The 24,891-nt window shown below is 34.9% G+C and overlaps 3 protein-coding genes across 5 annotated transcripts; 2 read left to right on the top strand and 1 right to left on the bottom strand.

The window, feature by feature from the left end:
* LOC125870854 (uncharacterized) lies at positions 1 to 5,064 on the top strand. 3 transcript variants are annotated; one of them, XM_049551398.1, is made up of 7 exons: positions 1 to 129; positions 932 to 1,056; positions 1,583 to 1,650; positions 2,892 to 3,104; positions 3,213 to 3,375; positions 4,479 to 4,625; positions 4,713 to 5,064. In XM_049551398.1, exons 2-7 carry the CDS (start codon positions 982 to 984, stop codon positions 4,737 to 4,739), a joined length of 693 nt encoding a protein of 230 aa, XP_049407355.1. In that variant the 5' UTR covers positions 1 to 129; positions 932 to 981; the 3' UTR covers positions 4,740 to 5,064. The 3 variants fall into 3 exon arrangements, with proteins under 3 accessions (XP_049407355.1, XP_049407357.1, XP_049407356.1); XM_049551400.1 differs by having other exon boundaries at positions 7 to 129; positions 941 to 1,056; XM_049551399.1 differs by lacking the exon at positions 1 to 129 and adding an exon at positions 440 to 459.
* A 256-nt stretch (positions 5,065 to 5,320) lies between these two features.
* Positions 5,321 to 12,384, bottom strand: LOC125871879 (polyadenylate-binding protein 7-like). The gene is made up of 10 exons (XM_049552577.1): positions 12,113 to 12,384; positions 10,155 to 10,273; positions 9,851 to 10,044; positions 9,458 to 9,717; positions 9,257 to 9,363; positions 8,960 to 9,149; positions 7,491 to 7,768; positions 7,195 to 7,320; positions 6,108 to 6,290; positions 5,321 to 5,789 (listed from the first exon to the last, which is right to left on the bottom strand). The coding sequence occupies exons 1-10, from the start codon at positions 12,276 to 12,278 to the stop codon at positions 5,592 to 5,594; spliced, it is 1,821 nt and encodes a 606-aa protein (XP_049408534.1). The 5' UTR covers positions 12,279 to 12,384; the 3' UTR covers positions 5,321 to 5,591.
* A 4,444-nt stretch (positions 12,385 to 16,828) lies between these two features.
* LOC125870265 (uncharacterized) lies at positions 16,829 to 24,547 on the top strand. Its single transcript, XM_049550656.1, has 12 exons — positions 16,829 to 17,017; positions 17,106 to 17,233; positions 17,332 to 17,394; positions 18,318 to 18,439; positions 18,657 to 18,772; positions 18,861 to 19,665; positions 20,118 to 20,849; positions 21,000 to 21,221; positions 21,352 to 21,447; positions 21,544 to 21,738; positions 21,875 to 21,988; positions 24,086 to 24,547. Exons 1-12 carry the CDS (start codon positions 16,923 to 16,925, stop codon positions 24,344 to 24,346), a joined length of 2,949 nt encoding a protein of 982 aa, XP_049406613.1. The 5' UTR covers positions 16,829 to 16,922; the 3' UTR covers positions 24,347 to 24,547.
* Positions 24,548 to 24,891: the final 344 nt, after the last annotated feature.

The raw sequence follows: 24,891 nt of genomic DNA, 5'->3' as shown, positions 1-24,891 counted from the left end.
GGCGGCTAATTTTGGAATCTTGAAGAAACTCCCGCCAAAATTGTTCTTGAATCAAATTTTGGCGAAGAAGAAATCCATTTACAAAAATTACATTTCAACTTTCTTGTATAGGAACTCAATTGAAAAAAGGTGCGTAAATACGATTTCGTTTTTGTTTTCGTTTAAGCAATTTCTGGGTTTATGCACATTACGTGTTTGATGAAATGCTTCAGTTAACTCAGATTTTTCATTATTTTCATCATTTTGACAATTTTTTGTTAAATCTGAAGCACCCAAAGAGATTTTTAAAGGATTTAAAGCAAACCCAGATCCCCAAATTTTGAAATTTCAACTTATTCTTAGTGATTCTTATGGTAATTACTCACTGAGTTTCGTCCGAGTTGAAAAAAGATCATCTCATTGTTGCTACTATCTATGTCCCTTCTTCCGAGTCGATGTGGGTTGCTAAAATTTGACTGGGTAAGTAAAATAGGATGACCCAACTGAGGTCTTTATGTGTTTAGCTTTCAAATGCATCAAATTTGCAAATTTGAAAGCTTGATTGTAGAGTGATGTTACCTTCCAGCTATTTCTGGAGCTCTTTCCTTCCATGAACAACCAACACAAGCTCCCATTTCACCCGAGTAACCGTAAATTGTACTTGTTTTCCCCCCTTTACTGAACAAACATTCTCTTTTTATATTTGTAACTCAATTTACTGTCACTAGATTGGAATTGTTCATTTAAGAAAAAACATTACTTTCGTAACTCAGTAGAGAAATTATTTGATATTAGTTATGCCAAAAATATTCAATAAAAGTGGAATACTCTTATTCAGGCCTTAGAAAAACTACTTGATAGGAATTCCGATATAAGAAAATAGTTGCATAAGTACTATTTCATTTTCCAATTTTAAGGGATTTCAGATTTACATGTTTGAGGAATGCTTCAGTGACTGCAGGAAAAAATTGATTAGTGCTTGGCCCATTTGAATTGGAAGAAATGTACGGGAAGAAGGGGAGAGAATTAGTTCAAGAATTTGCAGAGAGCGAACCCGGGCAGCTTGCAGCTTTTAATGTATGCAATTTATTCTATATTTGATCAGCTTACTAGAAATTAAATTTCAGATAGTTTTAATCATTTGCATTATTTCCATGTAGGCTGTGAAAATTGTATAGACGATAGGTGTTGAGTCACTGAGATTTGACGTTATCTTCTTTCCCCTATTGTTATTAATGCTAATATAAACATGCAATCATCTTGCATTTATAATATATGGGTTCACGCTAGAGGAATAAGGTAGCCAGGTAGATGTTTGTCATTATCATGCATGTCATAATGCTGTAGTGGGTTTTTCATACATCCAAGATATTGATCTTGTTATTAACAGAAGTATACATGTAGTTCTACTTCTTCTTTTTAAGGAGTTTTATTAGAAAATGAGTGATCATGAGTCTTCTTACATTAAAATAAAGTTGATGTTCTGCAGGGTCAATTTCTTTGCTGCTACTTGAATCTTATAAACATTTTGATTCATTACATATTTGGTCCGCTATTTACTTAGAGTTTTAGTACTTACAGAATAGTTTCTTGTTCAATGCAGACTGACCTAGTTACACAAGTACTTGAAGAATGTAACAGCCATTTCCTGCACCTCAATTCCTTGGTGAGGTATATTTAACACGTTCCTTGTGGTTTCCCAAGCTTTCTTTGCTTGTTATTCATCTCTTTCTGCAACCTTATTGTTGTATAACCCATAACATGCTATTTGTAACAGTAGTTAGGTGAGCTTTTTAGTGATTCTTATTGTTGCAAATATTTTACAGAACAAGTGTACCTCGTGTATTTTCTGAACTGATATCCTGAAACTGTCCTATTTTACCTGTTTTCTTGTCCAGTTTGCTTCTGATCTAGGCCTTGAACATAGATACTTCATCAGTGCTCTATCATATGCTTTTCTTCTCCATAATACTTGTGTGTCAGCATGCTGAATTTTCTGAAGTTTTTGCTTTTATGTATTAAAGATGGTATTACATAGTAAGCTGAGAGTCATTATGTAAATAATAGAAGTTAGAGGATTAGATAGAAAATAGTTAGTTAAAGTAGTTACAAAAGATTCTTTCCTTTCCTGTATATATATATGTACTGATCTTGTTCAGTTATTAAAGAAATAGAGTTCACTTTGAAATTTAATACTTCTGAATTCCTTTCTCTGTAAACTGAGGATATTCCATAAGCTATCTTCTCTATGAAAAGATAAAGCCAAAAGGAAAGGAAGTAGAAGATGAATTCAAGTTGAAATAGATCCAACCTTCTTTTTTCCCTCCTGCTGTGCCATGTTCAGCCCTGGTAGGGTATATTTATAGTTTTCATGTAAGAACACGTCTAAGAACCAGTATTTGTCTGATAGCAACTTGGCACTGTGTTCCTATAGTTCTATTTGTCTGATGGCACCTAGGCACTGTAGCCTCCAGGTTTGTGCCATGCTAGCGCCTAGGCACTAAGCTCTCAGAATGTTTCTGTGTCTTATAGTGCCAAATGCTATGTTTGTATTTTCTGAAGCTTTCAACTTTGCTGCTTCTGGGCCGATTCAGTATTGAGCATTAGGTGCTTGTCCTCCCACTTTCCATACCTTCTATTTAATTGGCTACATCATACTGCATGAGTGTCCTAATGGCAAACTGTTAAATTTGATATCCATACACCAGATTCCAAAGGCATATAATTTCATCAAATATCACACATCAACTTGGATTAGTCTCGGTTCATTTCTGAAATTGAGTCAAATCCAGCATGTTGACAATGTGTTTCCCAACAAAAGTCATTCTTTCCTTACGCATGTGTATTCTTCTGTATGTGCCAAATGGAGTACAACTTTGTTTCAGACCTTATCCATCTTGAGTTTGACACAGGAAAATGAATGCAAAAACACCTGCTGAAAGTTCAAGTGCAAACCGACCAACTCAGAACGACACAGTTTCAAATAACGAATCACCTGATGACAATGAGCCACCTGAGACTGATAGAAGTTCCAATGCAGAGCTCCCCAAAGATGATAATTACCATGGGCTGCTTATCCATCATCAGTCTCTCACTCGCAACAAGCGCTGTCTGATGGCTTATGTGTGAGTAACAGTTAGCTTCAGAGTTGTCCTTGGGAAACGGTCATATATTCCTGATCTTCCTGCATCTCTTATGTTCGTTGTCGACTTTCTTTCTTGTTCCTTCTTTAGATATAATCGAGCAGAAGTTGTTCGAAGATTGGGATGGACCCTTGAGCGTGTCCTCCCAGAAGAAATTGAAGAGAAGCTTAGTACCTCAGAGAAAGAATATTTTAAGAATCATGCTGCAACTATCCAATCATACATGTCATCACTTGATCTTGATTTGGGGGTGGTAAGTGTTCTTTTCTCGTAACTTCTTGTTTGTGTCCTGATATATTGCTCAAAGACTATAGTGAATAGACTTTTACACCTAACAAATACTACTATGCCTGAAATTGCAGAAAGTAGACTCTTACTAAGTCCCAACCAGGGCATGTTTGCTTTTTTTGATAACCAAACCAGGACATGTTTTCTGTACTCTTGGCATTATAGTATGATCTCCTAGAAAAAAATTTAAATTTCCCTCCTTCAAAAGGTTAATTGTTGTAATCTGTGACTATTTAGGAGCAGTATGTGTAATTACCAAAATTTGTTTGAATCCAAACAGCAGAAAAAAGGGAAACTGTCCATTAAACGTCATATGATTCACTTCTAAATAGTGTCTTGTTCTTTTTTTCTTTCGGTGTGTTGATACGGAACTATAGTGACTGTTTTGTTTAGCTCATTGATCTCTGGTTCTTATGAAGTGTCAGCAAGTCGGAAAATTGATATATCTGAAGCTAAAGTTATTTCTTGAAGTTCTGTAACATTGAGGGGTCCTAGCCTAACGATGCTCCCCGACAAGTAATTTTTATCTCTAGGTGGGGTGCAAAAGGAATGTCACCCTCCATAGCATATCTGCACATCTTCCCCATCGTTGCACTCTCATCAGTGTTGGTGTGCCATCGGAGCAAGAGAAAGAAGCTTGGATTGGAGTGTGGATGGTGACTTGTTAGGAGGGTGGCAGATTTTTCCTTTTCCGTTTCTTTCTTTTGTGAGTAGGAAGTATCAAATTTGCTCATTGCATTTGACTTTAGGCTTCGGATAACTATATCAATCATTGGACTAGAACTATCTCTGAAAAGAACACGAAGCTAGGGCAGCAATGCGAAGGCTTGTGAGTGCATTAAGTAAATTAAACAGATACTCGATTATCAGAAGTTCAACGTGCTCAAATAAAACACTACATTGACAAGCAAAAATATGACATCACTCCATGTGTTTTCTAGAATATCTGATCAATCTGCAAGGGACTGCTTTCCTTATAAACTTTAAATCTCTGGGAGACCCGCACAGTGCAAATGATAAGAGACTCGGCCCAAGTACCTTAGCTTCCTTATGTTTTGCTTTTCACAGGATATGGTGCCTCCAAAAGATCCCTATATCAAGGTGAGGGTCCTTGATGATATTGGTAATGTGGTCCTCAGCGACCAATTAGCCAACCTTGCTCGTCATGCAATTCTTTTCATTAGGCGCACTGATGCAGAGCAGTATATTTCTCAGGTGATTTTCCCATACAACAGAAAATTGCAGTAGAAATAAATGCATCTACCTTTTTCTCAAACTTCTAGCCTTTGCCTCTAATTACAGGGCTTAATGGAAGAACTCACGAGTTGATTCTAATGACTACGAGTTACAAGCTGATTCTGATAATCGTGCATTGCTTTTACCCAAAACCAGCAGTGTCAGGGAAACTGATTCTGATAATCTGCAGTTTGAGAAGGCATTGGAGAAATGGAGGGAATCATTGAGTCTGATATCAAAAAGGGTTTGTTGATTTTACTGACATCTAAACTAGAAGTTGAATTGTAATCTAGACTTCAAAAAGTGAGTGTATTCTGAGAGCTTATTGCTCTTGGGTGAACAAAGAACACAATTTACTTGTCCTGTATATTATAAGTCTTCCCTGAAACATGATCTATAAGAACAAAACGGAAATAGTTTGGCTTATGCTCTTGTTTCTTTTTGCTTGCTATAATTGTTATTCTCTCTACCAAAAGAACAAAGACGATACAAACACACACAAAAACATTTGTAGTGCATAAATTACTCAATAAACAAAACTCGATGTGCGGGGAACTTTATTGAATTGAGTCTAAGTTCTGCAGAAAGAGGGGAACTTTGTTGTTTCATCTTTCCTAACACACTGGTAGACTTCAATCTTATTCTTCGAATCAATCTTCTTTCTCAAATATCATCTGACAAAGTCAATATGAAATGGAATACAACTATAACATGTAAAGAAATGAGAACTTCCAAACACATTGTCAAACATAACATTGCCGACCCCAAATGCTATAGCAGTATCATTAAGCACAACGATTTTGTTTCTATCATGTCATATCGGAGAAGTAATAACAGCCACAAAATCATGATACAAGTAGCCACCATACAAACAACACTTAGCTAGATTTATTTCCTAGTGACACAAACTTGATGGAAACCTCTAACATTGTGCATAATTCGTTGCTAAGTTGACTGCAACTTAGCAGAGAGAAGATTTGGAAGACATGAATCTCGAGGGGAAACTTCAGTCTTGGGGAGGTTGAGCATCTCAACTGCTTTTTGCACCATTGCTGCCAGAGATTCTGGTGACTTGAACAATGATAAAAGCTCTGAGTTGTCCATTTCCAAGAGCATTCCTGTAACCTTTGCAGCAAGATGGGGCTACAAAAAGCATATTAGTTTTGTTAATTCTCAGGGTAACAGCAAGACCGATACAGAAGCTAGACCAGCTCTATATAACCAACGGATAACGAAGCTCAAAACTAAATGGCTTCAAAAAGCTTCTTGACAGATCACCCACACCAACATCAGTAAAATTGTCAGAGATGGATCAAGTCCTCTTTCAAGTGTTTATCTACCCCTTGGGTTCTCCATGAAGAACCAAAACAATTGCAGCAGACAAATTATTCTGCATTAGTGCATAGGGTAGCTATTATAGAAGAGAAAAGGACAATTATAAAGGATAGAGAAAAAGCTCACCTTGTGTTGACTAATTAGAGGATAGAGGTGGTCTCCAAGTATCTGTTTCTGCTGCTTAGGAGGTGCAGCGGTAAGCATGGTACTCAGGTTGTCTGAAACCTCAGACAATGATCCTTTTGTACTGGTGCCAGCAGAGAAAACACATCCTTTCTTCATACCACAACCATTTGGTGCATATTTGACCTACAAAGCATACATAAATTGTGTGGTTACTAAAACAGGGGTGCTTAACTGTGATCCATCATGCAAAAGGAAATTTTAATTTTCCCAGGATACTTCTCACCTAGGTGAAGGCATGCACCAAAAGTAGGAAACTTGAAGCAATGAAGCTCATCAATGTACACATATTAGTGAATGAAAAAAGAAGCACTTTGTTATGGGTTACAACAATTTGAAATAGACTACAATTTCTTTCCATGACAGGATCGTAAGAAGAATCAGTGCAGGCAGAAGTTTAGTAACAAGATGATAACCGAATTATGGAAAAAGATCTCAACTTTTAAAATACACATACTAAGTAATCTGCACGTGAGATTAACAATTTTGCATCATATAAGCTAAGAAAACCAAAAAAAAATGCTTGAGTTAAAAGATAGAGTAAATATGGGCTGAATGATTTATGATACTGTAATTCTTGTAGTTACAGACTTACAGTTGAAACAATAATTCAAATCAATCAAACAATTTCCGGCTAAAAATCACATACTTAACACTAGTTAAGTGAAGGCCTAGTTTTTCAAATATATGAATAATGATCAGAAGATTCAGATAAAAAGAATATATGAAGAACACCAAAAAAGGAAACATAAATCAGTACACGAACTTGAAAATCAAATAAAACAACATTTATCCTCATCCTAGCAAAATGATTAATCACTATTCTGAATAGGCATTTGAAGACATTATCTTTTTCCATTGAGGTAAAAAGGCAAAGTCACACATTTTCAAGGGAGGATTCTCAGAAAAAACATTCAACTTCAGCATTCTAAAATGGAATATTGAACTACTACGCTGTGCAGATCAACAAATACAAAACTCAGTCAATCAAAATTCCAATTTATGAAAAAAGGATAGCAAAAAGTTCAACCTTTTGAGTATAGCTAGATTGCTTTGATGATGCCACTGATTGGACTGATTGCTGCCAGTAAGGCACATCTGGCATATGTCCGTTCTTCTTTCCCCTAAGCTGCCTATATTGTGAAGCACTAGGAATCTGAAAAATGAGACGAAAGTGGTAAGAAATTTCATCATAGGTTTAAACCTGAAACATGCCCATGCAATTTAGTGCCTCCGGACTACTGCTGAAAAGTTCAAGATTCTGTTATCCAACTCTATGAAGTAGTAAAATTGCCGAAGTATTATAAAATTTACAGTTGGACTAACCAAGGAAGTTTGATAAGAAGGTCTAATAGAGTTTGCAAATCCATTGACCATCCAACCATGCCTCATAATCAGGGGCTGATACAGCTGCCCTGGTTGTTCAGATACTTGTAGATCACCAGGGGCTGGGTAGTACAGAGGGGGATATCCACCCGGGAAAAAAGCGGAAGATCCGGTGAGACCTGCAATTCCTTGTGCATGCTTAAGCAGTAATTGAGTTTGCCTTTCCTCTTTCCTTTGAGCAAGAGCCACATACAATGGCTTTTGGCCAAACATAAATCCTGTGGAATGTCTAACAACGTCAATATACTTAATAGGGACCTTAAGAGAAACCTTCTAATATAACATTGGAAGAATATAAGCTGTCAAACTGAAGAACATATGAATAATATGAGAGAAAATTGAAGGGAAAACGAAATGGAAAGGCATCTGTTAATTTTCTTTCAATGAATACCTTTATTTTCTGTGTTCAATTAAGACACATAAAATAACAGTAAGGAATTTTGTTCATGAGAGACGATTGTTGTTGATGCAAGCATGACATGGCATAAAAACATAATCCGGTGTATCACTACGTACTTGACTAACTAATCTGGGGAAGCCTGGCAGTGATCTATTTTTAAGAAATTAAGTTTATTGTTTGCAATGTCTTGGAACAGCTTTCGTTTTTTCTAAGATCTCTGTGTTCATTCCTTGTTTTACTATTCCACACAAAAGTTCACTTACAACTAAATTAAAATGCTACAACACTAGAAAACACATTGATCACAGATTTCAGAATAGTAATTAAAAATAAGAGCTTAGAAAATGCCATGACGAAGAATATACGTACCATCCACGAGCTTAGTCAGAGGTTAAACCCTTTAGTGCAGAGGTATTAAAAGGAAGCAGAGACCAAAAATCCAGTGTGCACGCAGAGAAAAGATGGGAAAAGGAGCCATAAAAGAAGAAAAACCAGGTTTGGAATTTAACATGATTGAGAGGTCTTGTCTATTGGCAAAGTGCAGCAAGCACTATAACTGAACCATATGTGGGACAATTAGCCTAAACTCAACTAGACCAACCAAACAAAAAGTTGCTTGCCTGACATGATACCCATATAGGCATTACGGAATCTAAAGTTAGGGCCTGAGGCATTTGACAGAGACATGCATTTCTGCATTAAAGTTCTGGAGTTCTATAACCCCTTAACCCTGAATTTCATGAGTATATCCATATTGATAGAGTCATTCATCAGGAACTCTATCCATGCTGTAACACTTCATTATTTCTGACACCTCCTTTAGAAAGAAAACAGTGTAAAGTAGTACTACTTATTTACTTAAGCTGGGATATCTGTGCTCAAAAACGTAATAGGATAGAAGATGTTAGATAGCACCAAAATTTATTGCAAGTTCTAGCTCATGTGAAACAACATTCAGTGCCTTGGCATTCACCATGATCTAGACCGAGTAAAAAGATATATAACTTACCATGAAAAGTATTCACCGCTTTATTGGCCTCCTCTGGTCTGGAAAAACATACAAATCCAAAGCCCCTGCTGACTCCTTTTTCATCTAGCATAAGTTTTGCAGAAGTGATTTTGCCACATTGACTGAATAATTCACGCAACTCGTGATCCTTGACATCACCATCGATATTTTTGACGTACACATTTGAACCCTATGATGACATTAATCGTGATCAAAAAATGGACAATACAATACAGTAACACATTTTTTCTACAGTAACATATATCTTTTAAATGAGGAAATGAGAAACAAAGATACCTGGTACTTAATAAGTCGCGCCTTCCTTCTCTCCTCAAACAAACGCCTCAATATCTGTTCGCGTTCTGTTTTCTTTTGTGCTCTTGCTACATACAAGATCTTGCAGCCTGCCCAATGCATACAGGTCATATAAAGACTCTTGAACACTGTAGCTGTTAGTTACATCTGAGAATACGACAGCAAGATAAAGTCAAAACCTACCAAGTTTTGATCCATTCATAGCTTCCCTTGCTCTCCTAGCATCATCTGGATTCTCAAAGTTCACATAACCAAAACCTTTTGAACATCCATTCTCATCTTTCGTAATGACCAAGCTGATAATTTTCCCAAATTCAGAGAACTTCTCTCTAAGATGTTCTTCTGAGATGTCAAGACCCAGGTTCTTGATGAACAAATTTGTATATTTCTCATCAGGGCTGGGCAGAATCCGGTCACTCTTTTTGACAAACTTTCCTACATACCTATCCATAATGGATGTAAAAATATTGGGGACAAAATAAGGTTAAAAGTGTGCAAGAGAAACAGTTTTTTCCATATACTCTATCAAAGTTCATCGGGATCACTATAAATTATAACTGAGAGAATTTCACATACATCTCCTTTCCTCCAACAGCAGATCCATTGAGCTCCTCAATAGCAGTGTTTGCACTGTCCTCAGTCTCAAACTGGACAAAGCCAAATCCTTTACTCCTTCCATCCTCAGAAACGGCAACTTTACAGGATAAGATATTTCCAAACTTCTGGAATATTTCTTCAAGCTTCGTGCTGTCAATTGTATCATTTAGATTCTGCAGCAAAATCCCAAATCAGTTTCACATAGGGATCAAAGCAATAAGGAAAAAAGAAAACCTATTAAGATCTCAAAATGAATGACAGCTATCCAGTCCTTAAAAAGTACCTTGATGAATACATTTCCAGTTCCACTTCTTCTCACATCAGAATCACGACGGGACCAACTAACCCTTATAGCTTTTCCATTGAGGGTGGAATGATTTTTCACCTCAATAGCACGCACAGCTGTTCACAGTTTAAAAGACAGTAGAAGCTTTCCAAGTGAAAAATAAACTCACACAGAATTTCGAGGAAAAGAAAGTCAGACATACACAATAACAAACCATAAGCAACCAAAGAAATAGACAAAAGTTCTGCATTTGCAATCATTGTCCCTTGAGTCACTGGTCCAGAGCATGAAGCTTAATAAATGCTAACCGCAAAAAAAGTCATGAGCTGATCTGTTCCGCTCACAGAGCAGGAAAAACCATAGCTTTCTCAGGCAATTAAGAAAAAAGATGATACAACTTGTACAATTTTAAAAGGTTAGCTCATACTTATGATAACAAATCACAGATCAGATCATACGGACAATGTTTCGTGAACGGAAACAACATTAAGTGACAAAATGAGCAACTCACTGGTCCTCAACATTCCACAAAACAGAAACTAGACGACAAATCAATCAAATTAAAATAAATAAGACCAAGGCAAATCATTCAGATAACCTTCATTTAATGAATTCGCCAGGGTTCCATAAAACATCAAGGCTGAAGTAACAGTCCATCAAAAGACCACACTACTCACTGATGGACTTCATTGAAAGAACTACACAGATGACTCACACCACAAAACAAACAATTTGATCAATTATAGCAACAAAATCTCAAATTACAATTAATTATTCCCTTAACCACATCATCAACTAATCCATAGTAAAAATAACTTCAGCAATAGTCCACTGAAATGACTCACAGCAGAGAAGATCATTCCATTACTAATCAACATCATAAAATCCTCAAGATTTTCAGTTATATCTTCCCTCGAGTGCAAGATATAACAATTATATAAGTAGACGCATAGCTTGAAAAAATAGCATGCAGGAATAACCACAACAAAATAAACAACTACTAGTACCAAACAAAGAACTCGCCAACCAGCACTATAGCTTCTTCCTGTCACTCTCGGACAAACTGTGTTTTATTGATTATTCTCAATGATTCAGAATGAAATTAATCCAGCCAGACAGGGGAGGGCTCACTATCAAAACTTCATTTCTGGAGTCTGAACACCATCCTATTACCACTAAATACAACTCCATCAATGAAATCTTACATTCCTTACATATGAGTGGAAATCCAATCCCGTCGTTGTCCTTCATATTTCATATACTTAAACAAAAAACCGCCAACTTCTCCTTATTTTTCCATAATAAAGAAATCTAACCCTGTCCTTTTCGTTTTATAAATGTATATTCACAACCGAGTGGATAACATATTTACCTAAACCAATAGGTTCTCGAGTCAATTCCACAATTAGCCCCAAGGAACAAATTCATACACACATTACACATATAGGATACACATAGGCAGATACTGAAACACGAAAATATAAGTAAACAAGAAAAACTGCATTTCACACAATTTCTTAGGAATAAAATTTAGTTCAACTCCGTAAATACATATCTCAGTCTTGAATTTCCGCATTGATCAGTTATATAAGAAATCAAAACACAGTTTTTATATGAATTCACCATGAAAACAAATGTCAAACTCAATTCCGCACGAACTTCCAACGAAGAAAACCGAACGGAAAATTAACAGTACAAGCGATACAAAACAATACAGTATACACCGTCTTGGTAAAACTTCAGCTGCATTCTTAGGAATAAAATATAGTTCTACTCCGTAAATACATATCTCGGTCTCAAATTCCGCATTGATCAGTCATATAGAAAATCCAAAACACGAAATTCTCATCGGAATCCGCCATGCAAACAAATGTCAAACTGAATTTCGCACCGAACGAAGAAAACCGAACAGAAATATTAACAGTGCAAGAGATACTGAAAGATACAGTATATACCGTCTTCAGAAGAAATGAAGTTAACGTAGCCGTAACAGAGCGAACGGCCGGTAGAAGAGTCGCGACAGACGCGAACGTCAACGAGGTTTTTGAACTCTGAGAATGCTTCGTAGAGTTGGCCGTCGGTCACAGAGTCGTGAAGGTCGCCGACGTATAGCGACGCCATTGTCCGGGCAAAGAACGACGCCGGAAAATTCAGTTACGTTTTTGTATAACAAAGGAATGCAGCTGCAGCAAACTGAAAATTATAGAGAGAGAAAGTGCGTTAGCGAATTCTGATAGTAGAGAGATAGTGAGTGGGGCGGAAAATCGTGCTTTATATATACTGTGAAAAAACAGTTTAGATGGTGGGATTTGGATGGAAATTCACAAATTACATAAATCTAATATATACTTTTTTTTTTATTGGTAATGACCAATTGTTAATTTTTTCCTTTTCTGGGTTAAAATATATAATAGATCACAATGCACTTTTGACAATCGAAAAAAAATGTGATCATGAACAATTTATAGGGTGTTGTTTTACCTAAAAGGAAGATAATATAAGCACATTCAAAATGTTTTTATAAACTGAATTAGAATTTATATAAATTAGCATTTAGTATATTCATATGGTTTGATATAGCTATATAAGCTTGTTATAAACCCAANCAGATCTCACTCGCCACTCTCCTAGATCTCGCTCACTCGCTCGTCTCTCTCACTTTATACAATTGATCTTTTTATATATGTATACCAAAGCAGATTATACAACTGCTTTCTTTTGTATATGTATAGCGAAATATACATATTTATGTTTGCTATGGAGCGCAATTATGCAAAGTTTGCTATAGCATACAAATATGAATTTTGTGTTTGCTATATGTGAAAGTTGCTCTTTTTGTTATTGGTAATGACAAATTGTTAATTTTTTTCCTTTTCTGGGTTAAAATATATTATACATCACGATGCACTTTTGACAATCGAAAAAAAATGTGATCATGAACAATTTATAAGGTGTTGTTTTACCTAAAAGGAAGATAATATAAGCACATTCAAATTGTTTATATAAATTGAATTAGAATTTATATAAATTAACATTTAGTATATTCATATGGTTTGATATAGCTATATAAGCTTGTTATAAACCCAAGTTTAAACATAAATATGAGATTTATATGTTACTCAACCTAAAACGCAAATATAAAAATTCATCCTACATTATTTTATTTCTTCGCCAAACTTCCTCGAATTAATTGAAATGAAATATAAACTCTTTCGAAAGGAGTCAATCTATTACAATAACACTGCATTAAAATAAATAATAATCTCTCAATTGATTCTTTCAAGTTCTTTAAGTTCTTTTAGTAGATATAGATAATATAATGCATCAATTTAGTACTCCCACTATCTCAATTTATGCGACTTATTTTTCTTTTTAGTGATTCCAAAAAGAATGACACATTTTTACATTAAGTAACAATTTAACTATAAAATGTTTATTTTATCCTTAATGAAATGATTTATCGTCACACAAATTTCTATCATTCATTTTGAACCACAAATTTTAAAAATTCTCATTTCTTTCTTAAACTCCGTGCCGAGTCAAATTACCTCAAATAAAATGGGACGGAGATTAAATTTGAATATACAGAGTATAAATTTCAATTTTCTTTAATATTATCTTAAATCTTCACTAAACATTATCAAAATTAAGACATAAACTCTCCTAAAGGGACTATTATAACAACATATGTATGCTCCATACAATTAACAATGGCTTAAGTCATTCATGACCCCTTAAAGTTGTCCGCATAATTCATTTGGACACGTGAACTAAGACTTGTACCTATTGAACACCTAAATTGTTCAAGACATGTACCTATTAAACACAAAACGCTGATATGGCAAAATAAGTGTATCTCACTGCTGATGAGCGCGTGAATACATTTTTTTTTTAAAGTAAATTTGTACCTACTTTCTTGACACTTGGCATGCATTGACTAAATAAATGAAAAATTAATTTAATTAAACATTAATCTTTTAATTCATAAAAAATAAAAAAAAAATAAAAAACACCCTCACACCCATGTACAAGTCCTCTTCTTCTTCAACCCATCATTTTCAAGACTTCAAATTTCTCTGTCTTTTGTTTTGGCTTTTTTTTTTTCTTCATTTTTGGTAAACAAATTGCCTGCTAAATTTGCAAACAAACTGTCTGTTGAATTTGCAAGAAGAAGAAAAAAAATCGACCATTGGAGTTAAAAAGTCGACCAATATTTGTGCATCTTTATTTTCAATAACTCCGATCGAGCAACCATCACCATTCATTAAACTTATTAAAAATGTTATAAATTTTTTTGCTATAATTCTGATTTCTCTTCGTTTTCAATTTCGAAATAATTTATCGATGTCGATTATTCTTATTTTGAGTAACACAGGAAGAAAAAGAAAGAGGAAAGGATTTGGTGGGTGTATTCAGGAAGGGGTGGGGGAGATTTTATTTTTTTTGTTATCGCCGGAGAAATCGATGGTGAATGGCGATGGCGGAGTGGCAGAGAAGAAGACAAAGGAGAAAGGGCAATAGGTTAGATGGGGTGGGGGGTTAGGTGGGAGTGGGGGAGAATTTTTTTTCTTGTCAATTTAATTTTCTATATTATTAAAGGCTGAAAATTATTTTTTATTTTTCAAAATTAAAATTATGGGCCCAAGTGTCACGTATCGTAATTTTATTCGTGATTTTGTCAAGATAATGTGTGTGAATTACACGCACAATATTTTTAATGTTAGTTGTCATTTTATGTTCAATAGATAAATATTCGTTAATATTAAAGTGTCTAATAGATAAGAGTCTCAATTAAGATGTCTAAATGAATTATGCGGATAACTTTAAGGGGCCACATTGCAAAACCTATCAAATTTCAAGCTCAACTTACGATAAATATCATTAATTAATGTATAGATATAGTAGGAGTTTTGTTCAATCTTTAATGTGTCATTAAGTGCTTAGAGGTCTAATCCCAACAAAATTCTTACATTATAAAGTGATTATGTGAATTGAGTTGTTCACTTTTAAATACTTATTATTGTTTGTTATCAATAGCATAACTATTTACAAAAATAAAAATAAAATGAAAAATGGTGTGTTCTTATTTTCCTCGTTATACATCGTAGGAAAGTGGAATTATCTTATCTGATTCTATCTTCGTTCATTTTCTATTGTCATAATTTCCTTTTTTAGGGTTAAATTATAAAAAAAATTGATTAACATTTTATGATGTATTTTTTCATCAAAATAATGACAAAACACCGTAAAAGTAATTGGGGTAGAAAGCAAAAGCAAGACATTAGGACTCGTTTGGCCCCAAGAATACTTGGGAAATGATGTTTGGTCATATAACTTGACAAATTTGTCAAATATCTCAAATTCCCAAATACTAGAAAAACTAGTATTTTTCCCAAGTTATAATATTTGGAAATTTTAAATTTTTAAAAAATTACCCCAAACTTTTATATTTTATAAAAAAAATACTCATTATTTATTAAGCCCAACTAATATTTGTTACTACCTCCTCCGGAAAAGTTAGAGTTCTAATTTGAATGATAAAAATAAGAAAAAAGAGCAATTTGTTTTAATGGATTATAATTATAACCGAATCAATGACAAGTTTAATATGCGATTAATGTATTGCTCTTGCATATATTGTTATTTTGTTGTTGTTGACTGTTATCAATTNAGGTAGATTGGTTGTTTCTAAAAGACCTTAAAGGTAGAAAGAATATTTTCAGAAGATTCTTCGACTCGAGTATAGAAAAGTGATTGAGCAGAAAATATAGCAATTAATATCAAAATAATGACAAAACACCGTAAAAGTAATTGGGGTAGAAAGCAAAAGCAAGACATTAAGACTCGTTTGGCCCCAAGAATACTTGGGAAATGGTGTTTGGTCATATAACTTGACAAATTTGTTAAATATCTCAAGTCCCCAAATGCTAGAAAAACTAGTATTTCACCCAAGTTAGAATATTTGAAAATTTTAAATTTTTTGAAAATTACCCCAAACTTTTATATTTTATAAAAAAAATACTCATTATTTATAAGCCTAACTAATATTTGTTACTATCTCCTCCGAAAAAGTTAAAGTTCTAATTTGAATGATAAAAATAATAAAAAAGAGTAATTTGTTTTAATGGATTATAATTATAACCGAATCAATGACAAGTTTGATATGCGATTAATGTATTGCTCTTGCATATATTGTTATTTTGTTGTTGTTGATTGTTATCAATTATGTTATAAAATTATTTTTTAACTGAGATACTACAAATTTATGGGTAAATAGTTTTAGGACTTATGGGTATAAATCATATTTTTTTTAAATAGACAAATATTCTTGGTAAAACTTGGGGACAAACACATGGTGTAATTTCACTCCAAACTTGGCAAAAATATTATTCGCCAAGAATATTTGGAAACTTGAAGCCAAACATTAAGGAATCATTTGGAGTGATGTACAAGATATAAAAATTTCAAAGTAGAATGTAGAATTATTTTATCTCACGTTTAATTACGTTTAATTGAAAGTATTAGATAGTCTTAGATTATTTAAACACTTCACTGCTATTTATTAACTTTCTACCGTAATCCACCACATAAATCATATTTTTCCCATAATATAATATTTTTATGACGTAAAAAAAAAAGAGTAGTGATTACTGAAGGCCGGCTATAGTTAAACCCATTCTGAACTCTCATTCCGCCCCCAAAAGAGCTGGAACAAAACTACTACAAAAAATCTTCTCTCAGATCTAAATTTAATCGCCATTAGCTATGGCGATTAGAGCTTTTCTTCTCTGTATCATATTGTTTTCATCGTCTTACACGTCTTTCGCTCTCTATGAAGATCAAGTCGGACTCATGGACTGGTAATTTTTTGCAATTTTTATCATTATACTTGGTAAACGATGTTCAATTATGTGCTTAAATAAGTATTTGATGATTTGATTTGTGTAGGCATCAGCAGTATATTGGAAAAGTGAAGAAGGCAGTGTTTCAAACACAGAAGGCTGGTAGGAAGCGTGTTGTGGTATCTACTGAAGAGAATGCAATCGCTGCTCTCGATCTTCGTCACGGAGAGATTTGTGAGTTATTATCGGATTCTGTTTGTTGAAATTAAGTGATTTTGTTATGTTTTATCCTCCGATGCGAATTTGTTGAAATGGATTTGTGTTTTTTGCAGTTTGGAGGCAGATTTTGGGAGTCAATGATGTGATTGATGAAATTGATATCGCCTTGGGAAAATGTACAATTACTTTTTTTTTTTTTTATCTTATTAGTTTTAGCTAGTGGAAAATTGAATTTTGAGTGAATTGATTTACTCTTTTGCTATGTTTGTTTCATGCTACTTGGATTACTTACTGAGCCTAGGTTGCTAGTATCTTTTTGTTTGGTATAAAGTTTGTCTGCATACTCAACTGTGTGCTCTAGACACAATTATGAAGAGTTACAAGTATATGCTCCTTTTATATGGTAATCTAAGTGGTTTTATTTAGGACTATGCAAAAAGTAAACAACTTGAGATAGTTGAATATGATGCCTCTGAATCATTAATGAGGGACAATGTCGAAGACCTTTTATGTGGATAGAGTTAGAAGGACAATTAGGTCCATAATCGTTCACGTCACTTGAATTCTCTCTCTATATCTGGTATTAGACATTATATAGCTGTTTCAACCAGGCCCCCGGTAACCACTGATGAATTTTTTTTGGACTATGTCTGCTCTTTAGTTATTTAGTAAATTCTTGTACATGAGCAGACCCCTTCTTTTGCTGTAATTTTTTGCCTTGCATCTTATTGATGCCTTCTAATGAAATCTCCTTCATAAAAAAAAAGGTTTTCTGTTCAATGTTTAAGAATCAGAGTCTTGACATCATGGACTCTCGGGAAAAAAATGAAATAATTGTCCTTTTTTCCATCAGTAATTTATTTTACTATTACTTTTGATGGGTCAGTATGTTTAATCTATTCATCTATCCTAAAACTTCAATTCAGTTGATTCTTATGAAAATTTTCCTAGATTGATGCACCTTAATCTTTGGAGGGAAGGGCGTGCATCCTAATTTGTTGGTGGAGCAAATATTCACAATAAACTCTATAAGTTGTAATATTATAATATTATTTGGTACTGAATGCTTATAGCTACTGGACTTTTTATTTCTTTTCAGACGTTGTCACCCTATCATCGGGAGGAAGTGTCTTAAGAGCTTGGAACCTTCCTGATGGACAGATGGTGTGGGAGTCATTCCTTCTTGGATCAAAGCCCTCAAGATCATTGTTGTTGACTCCAGTAAGGGCAAAGATTTCTGATTTACTATTTATCCCTATTACAAATTTGTGAAATGTGTACGACACCAAAAACCTATCCTTTGCATGTTTCAACTTAGAGATGATTTTAAGTTTAGTAATTTCCGAACATACTTGAAGAAAATGTCATTTGTCATGTCGATGAAGAGGCTGAGAAGTCAGTGAGACCGGTATACAAATTTGTTATTTTCTCTTTTCAGACAAATTTCGGAGCTGACAAGGACAATGTTATTCTGGCTTATGGCAATGGTTGCCTGCATGCTATTTCCAGCATTGACGGTGACATCCTCTGGAAGAAGGAGTTAGCAGAGAACGGGTTAGGGAACCTTATAAAACTATTTTACCGTTCTTTTGACCTAAGTTTATGAAAAGGTCCATCTAATCTGTAGTTTCTCAAAGTGCAGCATTGACGTTCAACATTTGGTTCATCCTGAAGAAAGTGACACAATATACGCTTTAGGAATTGGTGAGGCATCCCAGTTTGAAGCATATGTAATTAATGTTAGAAATGGAGAACTGCTGAAGCACAGTAGCAAGGGGTTTCCTGGTGGATTTTCTGGTGATTTGTCATTACCTACAAGTGACAAAGCAGTCGTGCTTGATTCATCTGAGTCAAGTTTAGTCTCTGTAAGCTTTGTTGGTGGAGAAATTAAATTTCAAGAGTTCCAGATTTCTGATCTTCAGGGTTACTCAGGAGAAGCAGTATTATTACCTTCCAAACTTGCAGGAATGGTTGCCATAAAAATCGACAGATCTTTGTTGTTGGTTAAATTGAAAGATGAAGGCACACTGGAGGTAGTTGACACAGTCCCTCATGTTGAAGCTGTAAGTGATTCTTTGTCTTTTGCTGAAGGCCAGACCGCTTTTGGGCTGATTCAGCAAGATGGCCATAAAATTCAACTTTCTGTTAAGTCTAGTAATGATTGGAAGAGCCATTTTCTCAAGGAAAGTATTGAATTCGACCAACAAAGGGGACTTGTGCACAAGGTCTTCATCAACATCTATGTCCGAACAGATCGAACTTATGGATTTAGGGCATTGATTGTCATGGAAGACCATTCACTATTGTTGTTACAACAAGGTGCCGTTGTCTGGAATAGAGAAGATGCACTTGCATCTATTATAGATGTAACAACCTCGGAGTTGCCCATACAAAAGGATGGTGTCTCTGTTGCAAAAGTGGAGCACAACCTCTTTGAGTGGCTTAAGGTATGAAGCATGCAAAAAAGTTTAAATTTGATAAATCACAAAAGAATCATGATTTGCCCATATTTATAATCTATCTTGTAATTTATGCAGATCTCTTTATTACTGTTCTAAGAAAAAAAACATATAATGATTTTTCGTTTATTTACTTTCTTTTCTGCTTTTATTATGGACCTCATGTGAAACTCTGTTTTGTGGCAGTTCATGAAAGTTTATGTAATCAGTTTTCTGTATACATGAGGTCATAATATCTGGTATAAGAATTTTAGTATATCATCCTTGGTGTTTGCTTACAATAGGCATAGCTGGATAGTAAACATTGAAGTGCGAACTTGTGCTTTATCCAAAAAAAGTGTGAATTTGTGTTGTTCGATTTGATAATTACTTTGGTGTTGTTATCTTTCTATTTTGTTTAGTACCTGATTCGTTTCACTTCTATATTATTTTGTTGGAAGGGACATTTGCTGAAACTAAAAGCTACTTTAATGCTTGCAACTCCTGATGATGTAGCAGCAGTTCAGAGAATAAGGTTACAAAGTGCTGAGAAAAGTAAGATGACCCGAGACCACAATGGATTTAGGAAGCTACTCATTGTACTTACACGAGCAGGGAAACTTTTTGCACTTCACACAGGAGATGGCCGAATTGTTTGGTCTCGACTACTGAATGCTTTCCATAAATCAGGAACTTGTGAAAGTCCAAGGGGAATCAAGTTACATCAGTGGCAGGTGCCCCATCATCATGCATTAGATGAGAACCCATCAGTCCTTGTAGTTGGAACATGTGGACATAATTCAGATGCATGTGGTATTCTCTCCTTTGTTGATGCATACAAAGGAGAGGAGCTTAATTACTTAGCTCCTGTTCATTCCATTACACAAGTTATTCCTCTGCCATTTACTGATTCAACTGAGCAACGTCTACATCTAATAATAGATGCTGAGGGGTATGGCCACCTGTACCCTAGAACTCCTGAGGCAGTTGACATTTTTCAAAAGGAGTTGGGAAACATATATTGGTATTCAGTTGATATAAACAATAATCTCTTAAAGGGGCATGTGGTGAAGAAAAATTGCAAAAAGGAGATAGCTGATGACTACTGTTTTGAATCCAGTGACCTTTGGTCTGTTATATTCCCCTCAGATTCAGAAAAGATCATTGCAACTTCAACCAGAAAATTAAGTGAGGTAATCTTTTGCTCTACTTTAAAAGATCATTGCAACTTAAGCAAAGAAAATTAAGAGAGGTGTCTTGGTTAAAGTTACCACAGATTGTGCTGCTGAACCTTGAGATTGTAGTTTTATATTCTTCTTTTTTCTGCATCTTGTTCTTTTCAGGTTGTTCATACGCAAGCTAAAGTTAACGCTGACCAGGATGTATTGTATAAATATATATCTAAGAATTTGTTGTTTCTGGCCACTGTTACTCCTAAAGCAATGGGTGACATTGGATCAGTGACCCCTGAAGATTCCTGGCTTTTTGTTTATCTTGTTGACACAATAACTGGCCGAGTGCTGCTCCGTATGTCTCATCATGGCTGTCAGGGACCTGTACATGCAGTAAGTTTTCCTTGACTCAAACCCTGTAATACTAAAATATTTTTTGCTTGTAAAGATAATAGTCTTTTATATTGATGTTCTTTTCTACTAATAAGTTACCAAGTATCGTGACATGCCTCTCTGTGTGAAGGTATTTAGTGAAAATTGGGTTGTCTATCACTACTTCAACCTGCGTGCACACAGATATGAGATGTCTGTTGTTGAGATCTACGACCAGTCTCGCGCGGTACATTTTTTCACCAATTGTTATCTTTCAGTTTGTTCTCTGTAGCCCTTATTTTTCTTTCTGTAACCCCTGTTTACCATACTTAAATATTTGTAGGACAACAAAGATGTCTTGAAGCTTGTTCTTGGAAAGCATAATCTTAGTGCGCCTGTCTCTTCCTACTCGCGTCCTGAAATCATGACCAAGTCTCAATCTTACTTTTTCACACACAGTGTGAAAGCAGTAGCAGTTACCTCAACAGCAAAAGGCATCACTTCCAAACAACTGCTTATTGGCACAATTGGTGATCAGGTCAGATTTGCCTATCTCTTGTCCAAACACTTTTAGTTTTACTTTCATGCTATTTTCTCTTGGTTAATTGGAGTTGTCATTTGTTATTTGGCGTGTATCTTAGACATATCATGCTCCATATGTTGGTATAATGCAGGTTTTGGCACTTGACAAGCGTTTTCTTGATCCTCGTCGAACACTGAACCCTACTCAAGCTGAAAAGGAGGAAGGGATTATGCCTCTTACTGATACATTGCCAATCATGCCACAGGTGAGAACTTCCTTTCTAAGCTTGCCGCAAAGGAAAAACACATTACATTTTGTTGATAAAAGAAATAGTCCTTTACACCAAGGGAGAGTTTTGATGGATGGAACAGCATAGTCACGAAATATTTCCATTATGTGCATTTATATGCATAGAGAAATATAGCTGCTTGATTGAAATGATAAATTCGGCGAATCTGTATTTCTGGATCTATGTATGCCTTTGTTTGATTGGAGTAAAAACAGGAGGGGCAGGAGGAGGGGTAAAAAGTGGTGGGTATGGGCCATTTCAGTATAGGGTAAGAGAGTAAATGATTGAGTACTTTCTTTTTTTTCTCGTTAAAGAGTTGGGTACTCTTTTATGTCAGATTTCTCAATAACTGAATGGGAAGGGAGTATATTATATTTGCTTCAATAGTTCAATTTCAACTTTACCAAAATACTGCAAAGAAAATCATCAATAATTCACCAAGGGGAAGTAAATCATTTCCTCTCTCCTCCCATTTAGAAACCAAAGATTAAGCGATTATGTTTTGCTTTGGCTAATAAATAATGTTTATTTTGTTATCCAACCATGTCTGATAAAAGCTAGAGATCAAACTGATGCTAACCATCAAGTGGCAGTTCTACTCAGAAACGTAGAGTTCGGTAACCAAATTTATTAGCATATTTTCTTTATAGAGCCTTTTGGCTAGAATCTCAAAACGGGGCCAGTCAAGAGGCCTTAGTGATCATAATAATCCTTGTCAGTGTTGTTTCTAAGATAAGAGCATTTGATATTAAATCTACTTCTAGAACATATGAGCTAGTTTTTTGAAGCATTTTATATTAAATCTACTTCTAGAACATATGAGCTAGTTTTTTGAAGCTTTTGATATTAAATCTACTTCTAGACTTGGAATACTAATGTGTAGTACCATATTGCACATCAAGAACGTGTAGGAATCTACTCCGAGTTAGTTTCTCTATGGAGAGAAATAATCACATCATTTGAAGGAACCTGGCATCTTTTCCACTCTAGATCATGAAACTTGTTTGGTCTTGGTGATGCTTTCACTCTTTTAAATTTTTAGACTTTGTTACACTTTTACGCCTTTATTGGCGCTTTTTTTTGGCTAGGATTGAGGGTAGGTTGAGTCTCATTTGTCAGTTGGCACACAGAGGCGTATCCAAGGAGGGGTCACCGGGCTCACGTGAACCCATGCTCCCCTCCCGAGATCATATATAGTAGTGTTATATTTTTGAAAAATATTGAAATATAGATGTGTGAACCCATATTCCGAGTATCATATAATGCGATGATGACTGGGTGCACCTCTCTACGTGACATTAGAAATTTGAATTTTATATTCATCTTGTTTTATTTTTCTTTGTAAAATTAGATAACACCTCTCTAAATGGTTATTGGTAACACTTTTGACATTTTAATTAGTTTTGGACCTATAATATTAATTTTAACGGTTTTTAGTAATAAGAACCTAAATGTCCAACCGATCAAATTTATATTTTAGATCAACATTTTTGTAATAATGCACCCATCATTCCGAAATCCTGGATACGCCTCTATTGGCACATAGGTGATCTTTTATGCTGATATATGAAAGGTCTTTGATCAAACAGAGATTTGTATTCTGATGTCTTTGTCCTTTGTGTAGCTCTCATTACCTTTTTAAATTTTTATATCGGGTCACATACTCACATGAATACGAGTTGAAACTAGTTAAACTAAGTTTTGATGGGATATCTTATATGCTAGTATAAGTTTCTTTGATCAAACAGAGACTCATTTGCATGTGTTTCTTCAGAACTTATGTTATTCTTCTCATTTCTCTGGATTTATTTCATGGTAATGTTTTACATGCATCTTACAATTTTTAGATAGGAATAAGAAATGAGAAAATACATCTCTCTCTCTTACATCATATGTTGGTCTGGAAAACTGAGTTATCCTTCGAGATATTTGAATTGCATGCTTACAGAATTCAGAACTGCTAACTCTGAAGAACAAAAGGCATATCATAAATCGTCATCCAAGTCTTGTATTCTATATGGGACAACTATTAACAGTTGGTTCTTCATATTGATTTGATGGTTGCTCTCACAGGCTTTCGTTACACACGCCCTTAAAGTGGAAGGCCTTAGAAGCATAATAGCTATACCGGCAAAGCTAGAGTCAACCACCCTCATCTTTGCTCACGGAGTTGATCTCTTTTTCACTCGGCTTGCTCCTTCAAAGACATACGACTCTCTCACCGATGATTTCAATTATGCTTTGCTTCTCCTTACCATAGCTGCCCTAGTTATATCAATTTTCGTAACGTGGATTTGGTCTGAGAGGAAAGATTTACAGGAGAAGTGGAGGTGAGCCTTTCAATCAACAAAGTGGAGGCGAGTCCAAAGCCATTACACTTCCTTCAATCGTTGTATTGTTTTAGTACTCAACCAATTGTTTTTGGCACTTTAACACAATCTTCTTAGATTAGGGAGTTAGGCTAAGTTGTACTTTTAGTAATTTTGTAAAATTGGCCCTCGTTTAGTTTTTTCTACATGGAAGAAAATTTGTGACATTGATATTTCATTTTGGTGGCAAGAGATACAAAATTTCACACACAAGTAGCTTGACAACAGTAATAATTTATCAACTTTCCAATATGCTACATTATGCTTTGCTCATTAAATTGTGTTTTTCTTTTCATTAGTGCTCTAGTTGTAGTAAACATTTGACCACTAAGTACAACCACCTGCACACATGTATATATACAGTTGAGCTTTCAAAAAAGATGATAAGAAGAACATTATTTTACTCGCACAAACATTAAACATGTCATTACATTTGTGTGATTATAAGACTTCTCGTTAAAGGTAAAGCGAAACATTTATAGTTAAATGCATCTAAACTGAAATGGAGTA

The sequence above is a fragment of the Solanum stenotomum genome, chromosome 7 (assembly GCF_019186545.1).
Source record: "Solanum stenotomum isolate F172 chromosome 7, ASM1918654v1, whole genome shotgun sequence".
NCBI lineage: Eukaryota > Viridiplantae > Streptophyta > Magnoliopsida > Solanales > Solanaceae > Solanum > Solanum stenotomum.
This window is presented reverse-complemented; position numbering and strand designations above follow the sequence as displayed.